The sequence below is a fragment of the Dictyostelium discoideum genome (assembly GCF_000004695.1).
Source record: "Dictyostelium discoideum AX4 chromosome 2 chromosome, whole genome shotgun sequence".
Lineage (NCBI taxonomy): Eukaryota > Evosea > Eumycetozoa > Dictyosteliales > Dictyosteliaceae > Dictyostelium > Dictyostelium discoideum.
This window is the reverse complement of record NC_007088.5, coordinates 924384-934383: the sequence shown is the minus strand read 5'-3', so window position 1 is coordinate 934383 and position 10000 is coordinate 924384. Positions and strand designations below refer to the sequence as shown.

General features: G+C 19.0%; 4 protein-coding genes across 4 annotated transcripts; 3 read left to right on the top strand and 1 right to left on the bottom strand.

Annotated features, from left to right (window-relative positions):
- Positions 1-122: 122 nt before the first annotated feature.
- mpgB (mannose-1-phosphate guanylyltransferase) lies at positions 123-1531 on the top strand (the record flags this gene model as incomplete). The annotated part of the gene is made up of 3 exons (XM_640340.1): positions 123-769; positions 839-1103; positions 1205-1531. 3 exons carry the CDS (start codon positions 123-125, stop codon positions 1529-1531), a joined length of 1239 nt encoding a protein of 412 aa, XP_645432.1.
- Positions 1532-1735: 204 nt separating this feature from the next.
- Positions 1736-3736, bottom strand: DDB_G0271880 (UPF0183 family protein; the record flags this gene model as incomplete). Its single annotated transcript, XM_640339.1, has 5 exons — positions 1736-2447; positions 2522-2796; positions 2889-3074; positions 3204-3452; positions 3599-3736. 5 exons carry the CDS (start codon positions 3734-3736, stop codon positions 1736-1738), a joined length of 1560 nt encoding a protein of 519 aa, XP_645431.1.
- A 3805-nt stretch (positions 3737-7541) lies between these two features.
- Positions 7542-7979, top strand: DDB_G0271872 (hypothetical protein; the record flags this gene model as incomplete). Its single annotated transcript, XM_640338.1, has 1 exon — positions 7542-7979. The coding sequence occupies one exon, from the start codon at positions 7542-7544 to the stop codon at positions 7977-7979; it is 438 nt and encodes a 145-aa protein (XP_645430.1).
- Positions 7980-8550: 571 nt separating this feature from the next.
- DDB_G0271878 (hypothetical protein) lies at positions 8551-8988 on the top strand (the record flags this gene model as incomplete). Its single annotated transcript, XM_640337.1, has 1 exon — positions 8551-8988. One exon carries the CDS (start codon positions 8551-8553, stop codon positions 8986-8988), a length of 438 nt encoding a protein of 145 aa, XP_645429.1.
- Positions 8989-10000: the final 1012 nt, after the last annotated feature.

Sequence of the window (10000 nt, the reverse complement as noted above, 5' to 3'; positions counted from 1 at the left end):
AAGAAAGATAGAAAATAGTATAAATAAACAAATAAATAAAATAAAATAAAATAAAATAAAATAAAATAAAATAAAATAAAATAAAAATAAAACAAAAAAAAAAAACAAAAATAAAATAAAACATGACAACAACAACAACAAAAGCAATAATATTAGTTGGTGGACCAAGTAAAGGTACTAGATTTCGTCCTCTTTCATTAGATGTACCAAAATTATTATTCCCAATAGCAGGTAAACCAATGATTTATCATCATATTGAAGCATGTTCAAAAGTTGAAAATATGAAGGAGATTATATTGATTGGATTCTTTCAAGAGAGTGTTTTATCCAAATTTATAAGTGAAACATCAAAGCAATTGAATGTTGCAATTCGTTACATCAATGAAGAGAAGGTATTGGGAACAGCAGGTGGTTTATATCATTTTCGTGATATCATTTTAGAGGGTGGTCCATCAGAAATCTTTGTATTACACTCTGATATATGTTGTGCATTCCCATTGAACGATCTCTTACAATTTCATAAACAACATGGTAGATCTTGCACAATAATGGGTACAGAGATAGAATCAGCATATGCAAATCAATATGGTTGTTTAGTACGTGATGAAAAAACTGCTGAATTACTTCATTACGCTGAAAAACCTGAAACTTTTGTTTCAAATTTAATCAATTGCGGTGTCTATTGTTTTTCACCTCAATTCTTTGATGTCATTGGTAAAACTATGATTGATTTAAAAACTTCTGGTCAAAATATTACTACTGATTATCCGTATGTATTTTTTAAATAAATAAAAAATTAATAAATAATAATATACTAATTTTATTTTAAAAATCAAAGAGAAATTACAAGAAAAGGATTTGATGTTGAACGTCTTAGATTAGAACAAGATATTTTCGTTCCATTAGCAGGTACAGGATTTATTTCAGTTTATCCATATGTTGGATTTTGGAGACAAATTAAAAATGCAGGTTCATCAGTTTATTGTCAAGAACTTTATTTAAATCATTTTGCAAAAACAAAACCAGAAGTTTTAAAAAAAGGAAATAATATCATTGGTAATGTTATCATTGATTCAACTGCTTCTGTTGATCCATCAGCAATTGTAAATATTATTTATTTATTAAATTAATATAATTTTGAAAATAATAATTTTCTTTTTTTCATATTAATTATTTTAATTTAATTTTTAAAATTAAAACCTAGATTGGACCAGATGTTTATATTGGACCAAATGTTAAAATTGGTAAAGGTGTTAGAGTCATTCATTCAATTATTTTAGATCAAACAGAGATTAAAGATCATGCATGTATAATTTATAGTATTATTGGTTGGCAAAGTTTAATTGGTGTTTGGGCAAGAATCGAAGGTATTCCAAACTATACACCATTCCTTTATAGTCAAGATAAAAGAAGAGGTGTTACTATTTTTGGTGCTGGTGCTCAAGCAAATGGTGAAATCATCGTTTCAAATTGTATCGTTATGCCTCATAAACAATTAGATAGAAATTATAATAATGAAATCATTTTGTAAATCTGTTAATGATAATAATTTTCTAAAAATAAAAATAAAAATAAAAATAAAAATAAAAATAAAATACAAACAAAATAACGAATGACTTAATAAAAAAAAAATAAAAATAATTTAAAATCAAAACAAATATAATGATTATTTACATGTTTTAATCAACCATTTGTGTACTTTTATTTATAATTCATTAAAGGAATAGCAAAGGAGTTATTGTTTTTGGTTTCCTTTAATTTGTGGTTGGTAATTCATATTCATATTATTTAAATTGTTGCTTATATCAGCCATATTATTATTATAATTATTATTATTATTAAAATTATTATTATTAAAAATGTTATTATTATTATTATTATTATTATTATTATTATTATTATTATTATTATTATTATTATTATTATTATTATTATTATTATTATTAAAATTATTATTATTATTAAAATTATTATTATTTGATTCGATATCATTAAATAAACAGACAGAAGCTATATAATTATTTTTCATGATTTCAAAGATAATACCTGAATAACCATAGAAATAAGTTGAGCCAAATGGATTTGAAATAGACCCTCTGTTATTTACAACTGGTTTTCCGCACTTTCCAAATATTTTTTGAACCTCTTCCCATTTTTGATCAGGGTGAACATAATTAATATCTGTTTCAAGATGAAATTCGTTATAGTTATTATTATTATTATTATTATTATTATTATTATTATTATTATTATTATTATTATTATTATTTTTTGCATCTGAAGGTAAAATAGAATTTAATTCCTTTTTTTGTGATATGTTCGATTGAGTAATTGTTAAGTTATTAATTGGTTTTCCTGAAAGATGTCTTTTAATAGTATTAAAAATAATTGATGATGAGTTTGGTGTTTGTAAATCGCTAATAATTTTAAATGAACATTTTGTATATCTATATATATAAATTCATTACAAGTTAGTAAAAAAAAAAAAAAAAAAAATCATTAAAGAATGTAAAAAACCTACAAATTAAATTCATAATGAGTTGGGAAATTTGTATGAAGTATAAATTTTTTAATTGTATTCTTTTTAATATCAAATAAGATATCAATACCAAAATGAAAGTAATTATAAAAGTAATCTTGTGCTACTGAACCTTCAACATTTGTATGAATCTTCATGTTATCCTCTTCTTTATGATAAATTTTTGATGGTGGTCCAAGTTCGCTTAAAACATCTTGTGTAGTTGAATTAAATGTAAGAATACAATTTCTTTTACTAAAATAAACTCCTTCATTTGGCTAAATAAAAATAAAAATAAAAATAAAAAAAAGTCAATAGATTTATACAAAATAATAATTTTTAATTAAAAGCAACAATAAAAATAACATACACAAACTAAAATTTCTTCATTATGAATTGGAATTACAGGTAAAGGTGTTTTCATTTGCAAACCACTATATACAAATATCTTTTCAACCAAAGGTGTACTACCATCTGGTAACTCTACTGGTAGCTCTGTGCTACTTTGATAAAGTGACTTAAATGCTGTAGGTATTCTAAAGCTAAATGATAATCCCTAATAGTAATAATAATAATAATAATATATAAATTAATTAAAATATTATTATTGTTAATTTTGTTAATATTTAAAAAAAACAAAAATAAAATAAAAATAAAATAAAAAAAAAGAGAATAGTATACATACTGGGTAATGAAGATGATAAATGCTTTTCTCCAAATTAAAATCACCAGGATATGAAGGTCCAAACTTTGAATAGATATCAACAAATGTTGCAGTATGATCCTCTTGATTAAAAATTGAACCCCTATAACTTAATGATAATTTCTTTACATCAAATATTTCAATAACTTTTAATCTTTGTGATTTTGGTTCAAATCTTAATAAAACACCATCATCTACTAATTTAATTACTATATCTAAACTTAAAGGATCCTATAAACAATTATTAGTTAATTATTATTTTGTTATTATTATTATTATTATTATTATTATTATTATTATTATTATTATTATTATTATTATTATTATTATTATTATTATTGTTGTTGTTGTTATTATGTTAGATATTTTTTACATACATTATCATTAAAAATAATTTGTACAGTGTTAATTTGAACATTGTTATGTTTCACAATATTTAATGCCTCTGATATTGACATACCTAGGATAAAGTCTCCAAGACTTTTACCTGGTACAAGTTCTAATTTTAAAAACATTTTAATATTTATTATAGTCTAGCTATAAATTTCTTTAGGTGAACCACTTATTACAATTATAAATTTTATTTGTTTATTTTTTTATTTTTTTTTTATTTTTTTTTATTTTATTTTTTTTTTATTTTATTTTGTTTTTTTTTATTTTATTTTATTTTTTTCTAAATTATTTTGTATTTATAATAATTTTATTTAATACTATCTTTTTGTATAAAATTTGTATGTATTTCTGCTTTTTATTGGAGTTTTTTTTTTATTTAATTTAATTGGGTGATGTGGTTGAATTTTCAAAAAAAAAAAAAAAAAAAAAAATAAAAAAAAAATAAAAAAAAAAAAAAAAAAAAGAAAAAAAATAAAAAAAAAAAAAAAAAAAAAAATTAATTAATATAAAATAATTTTTTTTTATTTTATATTTCATTTTAGTTTTCATACAAATAAAATAATTCAGAATAGGTTGTTTTATGTTGAAATGATTTTTTTCAACAAAAATTATTTACTTAAAAAATAAATAAAAAAAATAAATAAATAAAAAAAATAAATAAAAAAAAAATAAATAAAAAAACAAAAAAATAAAAAAATAAAAAAATAAAAAAACAAAAAAATAAAAAAATAAAAAAATAAATAAAAAAATAAATAAATAAATAAATAAATAAATAAATAAATAAATAAATACAAAACAAATGAATTAATATTTCAAATTTAATTTAAAAATTTTTATAGTCAAAATAATAAACAATTAAATAAATTAATAAATATTTAAAATTTAATTTAAAAAATTTAATATCCCAAAAAATTGACCCTTTTTATTTAAAAATCTTAAAAATAATCGGTTTAAATTTTGTGTAAATAAATAGAGTACAGAAAAATAAACAAAATGATATAAATAAAAATGGATGCGATCACTTTTTTTTTTTATTTTTTTATTTTTTTATTATTTTATTTTTTTATTTTTTTTTTTTTGAATTCTATTTAAAATCTTAAGTATTATCCACAAAAAAAAAAAAAAAAAAAAAAAAAAAAAAAACAGAAATGGAACAAGCAGTGAATAATTGAATTAATTCTGAACAAAAAAAAGTTTTTTTGAAAAGATTGAGTTATCCCCGAATAAATTCTACGATTGGTCTTAACAAATTTTGTTTAATATTATTTTAAATTTTTGTTTTAAATAATGCGTTTTATTTAAAAAAAAAAAAAAAAAAAAAACTTTTTTCGAAATAACTCGACTAAATTCAATTATTCACTGAAGGTCGAATAAAAGTGTTTATATGATTTTTCTTTTTTCATTTTTTATTTCTTCATTTTTCATTTTTTATTTTTTTATTTTTTTATTTTTTTTTTTTGAATTTAAGAAAAAAGAAAAAAAAAATTTTTTTTTTAGAAGTAAATAAAAATTTTTTCAAAAAAAAGTATTGGACCTATCAGTGGATAATTGAATTAATTCTGAATAAATAAAGTTATTTTGAAAAAGATCGAGTTATCCCGGAATAAATTCAGTTATTTCGAAAAAAGTTTATTTTTTTTTTTAAAATTTTTCACTTTTCATATGTTTTTTTTTTTTTTTTTTTAATAAAACACATTATTTAAAACAAAAATTTTAAATAATATTAAATAATATTTGTTAAGACCTATCGTAGAATTAAATTTGGTTGTATTTATGGAGAAATAAAGAAAATATAAAAAAAATGAACTTCGAAAAAAAATAAGGAACTTCAAAAAAAAAAAAACTACATATAAAAAATAAATCCTTTATTTGAGCCCCGGTATTTTTGATTTTTTTTTGTCAATCATACTATTTATTTTATTTATTTATTTATTATATTTTTTATTTTAATTGTGAATGAATGAAAAAAATTAAAAAAAAAAAATAATATGAAACATGAAAAATTTTTCGCGAAAAGATTGATCTTTTCCGGGATAACTCGATCTTTTTCAAAATAACTTTTTTTGTTCAGAATTAATTCAATTATTCACAGAAAGGTCCATTGCCCTAAAATTTAATTGAATTTTATTCTATTTTCAATGACTATAATGAATTAAATCTTGATTACCTTTTTATTTTTTTTTAAAAAAATAGGAATTAGATAAGTAAATCTACTTATCTAGTTCCTATTTTTTTAAAGTATCCTAAGAAGAAAATAAATTTTACTTGTTCTATTTTTTATAATTTTTTAAATGCATTGTTTTTATACTGCATATTATAAACGTTTCGGATATAGAGATTTCAAAGTATATAAGGTGCGGAATCTTAAAACATATGCTTTGAGTGGGAGATTACCAAAAAATCTTATCCAACCGTCACTCTCAAAGCTTATAATTCTAACTATTCAGGACACAGAAAAAAAATTGTCTTTTGATAGTAAACTCAACATGTGATTTCAAGGAATAGCAAAGCAAACCAAATTCAAAAAAATTTAAAAGGAGTGTTTTGTATTAATATACGGGCTTATTACAATGGCTATGTACACAAACACTCAGATCTGAGTGCTTGTGCACAAACATTACTTTCCAATTTTTTCAATTTGTTTTATTCGCTTCACCTTGAAAGCCAAAAAATTGAGTTTACAACCAAAAGACAATCTATTTACTGGAACCTAATATATACAAAAGCCCACACCACTTAAGCACAAAGTTCACTTTTGCATTAATGAATTTGTCCCCATATGCCCTAAAAATACTATATAATCAATGTCGATATAAGGTGTAGTCTGCTAATGAAGATTTAGATTTTATTGGTGAAGGGATTTTCTAAATAATGATATTATAGAATGAAATAAAAAGAGAATATTCTGTTTATATTTAAAGAATTTTGTGAAAATTTATGAAACTTACAAAAGCGTGAAATATTTTTTAAAATAAATAAAAAAAATTTTAAATAAATAAAAAATATTGGACCTTTCTGTGAATAATTGAATTAATTCTGAACAAAAAAAGTTATTTTGAAAAAGATCGAGTTATAAAATATATTTTATAGTTTTTGTAAAAAATTAAAATCTAAAAATTGGGGGAAAATGTAACGTATTTATTTTTTTCTGCAAAATGTTTTTAAAAATATAAATAAATTTAGATTTTTTTTTATTTATAACCATACACAGAAAAAAAATGTCCAAAAATTTTGGTTTAAAATTTTTTTATTAAATGAAAAAAACAAATCGACCAATTAATTAATAATAAAAATATTCTGAATTTAATAATCTGAAATATATGAGTTTGATTTTTGGGTGTTTTATTTGAATTAATTTGAAAAAAAAAAATAAAAAAAAAATTATTGAAAAAATTATTTGGATAATTTACTGGCGCCCTTTCATAAAAAAAGTAAAAAAAAATAAAAAAATAATCAAAAAATTTTTATCTAAAAATTTGATTAAAATTTGAAAAATTGTAAATTCAAAAAAATAAAAAAACAAAATAATTTTTCTTTTTTTTTTCAAAATATCTATAATTAAATGGTTTTTTGAGATGCGAGTTTTATTGTGTTTCGAAAATATTTTTTGATTTTTTTAACCAACTTGCGAAAATAAAAAAAATTCAATTTTTTTTTTTTTTTTTAAATTTTTTTTTTTAAAAAAAAAGGGTTTTATCTGATTATGTTTTGTGCACCTGCATAAAATCTCAATCAACCATTGAATATTAAAAAACAAAAAGGCACCTTTGAAAAAAAAAAAAAAAAATTTTAAAAAAAAAAAAATATTTTAAAAAAAAATATACAAAGGAAAAAAATTAAAAAAAAAAAAAAAAATTTTAAAAAAAAAATATGCAAAGGAAAAAATAATTACAATAGAATCATTTCCAAATTAAATATATATATAAAATGAAAAATAAAATCTCTTATAAAAAAGAAAATAAAGAATTAAAGATGGAAAAAAAATTACCAATGGTAATTAGAAAAATAGCACCAAAGTACCCTGAAAAACCAATAGAGGATTTTTTAAAACAAAATGTTTTTTATTTAAACCATTATTATGAAAATTGTGGTGGCTTGAAGAATTATAAAAAAATAATATTTACTGAAGAACTACTTTCGTTAAAACAAACAGATGCAGCAAAAGTTTTGAATATTACAACGAAATCTCTTTTAAAATTATTAAAACATGCAATCAATGAAAAAGGTTTATCGAAATACTATTATAATAATAATAAAAGAAAAATAATATGGCCACGTAGAACTGTAACCTCGCCATTAATGGTATATGTTTATACAAACAAAGGCATATCTGTAGAATGCGTTTTTAAAAATGAACAAAACTGAAAATAAAAAAAATCATTGTGTAGAAAAAAAAAAGAAAAAATATTTTTAAAAAAAAAAAAAAAAAAAAATGTTTTTAAAAAAAAAAAAATAAAAGAAGTTAGGATTTATTTAAATTATCCACTTTGGTAAATAACAAAAAATAATAAAAAGAAATAAAAAAATAAAAAAAAAAATAAAAAATTTTTTTTTTTTTTATTAACTTATAATACGACAAAAGCTCCCAGTTAGTTTTTTTAAACATTAATATTAATTATTTTTATAAAGTACCCATTTTATTATTATTATTATTATTATTATTATTATTATTAATTTTTTTTATTTTTATTTTTATTTTTTTTTTTATTTTTTTCTTATTTTTTTAAGTGATGTTTTGAAATCTTCTTGCTTAAAACAATACACAATAAACTGCAAAAAATCTCATTAATGATTAATTGACCTCTCAAAAACAAAAAGGTTTGTTTGAAAAAAAAAAAAAAAATTTTAAAAAAAAAAATATTAAGGAAAAAAATTTTAAAAAAAAAAATATAAAAAGGAAAAATGATTACAATAACATCAGTGCCATATGTATAAAATGAAAAATAAAATCTATTGCAAAAAAGAAAATAAAGAATTAAAGATGGAAAAAAAATTACCAATGGTAATTAGAAAAATAGCACCAAAGTACCCTGAAAAACCAATAGAGGATTTTTTAAAACAAAATGTTTTTTATTTAAACCATTATTATGAAAATTGTGGTGGCTTGAAGAATTATAAAGAAATAATATTTACTGAAGAACTACTTTCGTTAAAACAAACAGATGCAGCAAAAGTTTTGAATATTACAACGAAATCTCTTTTAAAATTATTAAAACATGCAATCAATGAAACAGATGGTTTATCGGAATACTACAATAATAAAAGAAAAATAATATGGCCACGTAGAACTGTAACTTCACCATTAATGGTATATGTTTATACAAACAAAGGTATATCTGTAAAATGTGTTTTTAAAAATGAAAATAAAATCTAGATTTTTAAATGTGTTTAAAACTAAAACTAAAAATAAAATAAAATATTGTTTAGAAAAAAAAAAAAAAAAAAAATCAAGGATCCTTAGAATTAATTATTTAAATAACCTTTTTTTGGTATTAAGTACATAACTAGAAAATAAAAAAAAAAAAGAAAAAAAAAAATAAAAAAAAAAAAAAAAATTTTTTTTATAATGATATTGAATATGTATCATTTTTGATAACTATAATTTTATAGTTTTAAAAACAATAAACTTTTTTAATTATTAAGATTAATGAATAGTATTTATATTATTTAAACAGAATTAATAATAAATGTTTTTATTTTTTTATTATTCATTAAAAAAAAGTTTTATGTGATAATTAATAATTTATTGTAGATTTTGATAAATTACATTATTGTTTATTAATACCACAACCACTTAACAAAATTAATAAATGATTTTATGATATGTCTGCATTTAAACTTTAATTTTTAAAATATTAACCCTTTTCTGATTTAAATATCAATATATAATAAACAAAATAATGTGTTTTTATTATAATAGGTTTTATTTTATACATTGATATATATATTAAAACTATAATATTATAGTTTTTTAAAAAAAACCATATTATTAGTATTATTTTAGAGGCGACGAACCCACAAGCCCCAGATAAATTGATTTTCTTCACTCTGCTGAAATTTTAATATCCGGCAAACCTTATAAAATATCAACATGGTGAAATAAGTCTGAATAAATAAAAATAATGAAATAATTTGTATAATTTAAAAAAAGTTTTATTTTAATCTTAAAAAATTATTTAAAAAATTAGAAAATAATTGTTTAACAATAACAGTGATTAGATACAATAAATAGAATTTAATGAAATATTAATTTACAATTAACAAAAATGATAAATGTTTCAATGATAATGAATAGATTATTTTATATATATTATAATATTAAAAATTAGACTAATTTACAATAAACAAAAATTAACAATGATTTTACGATAATAAATAATTTATTA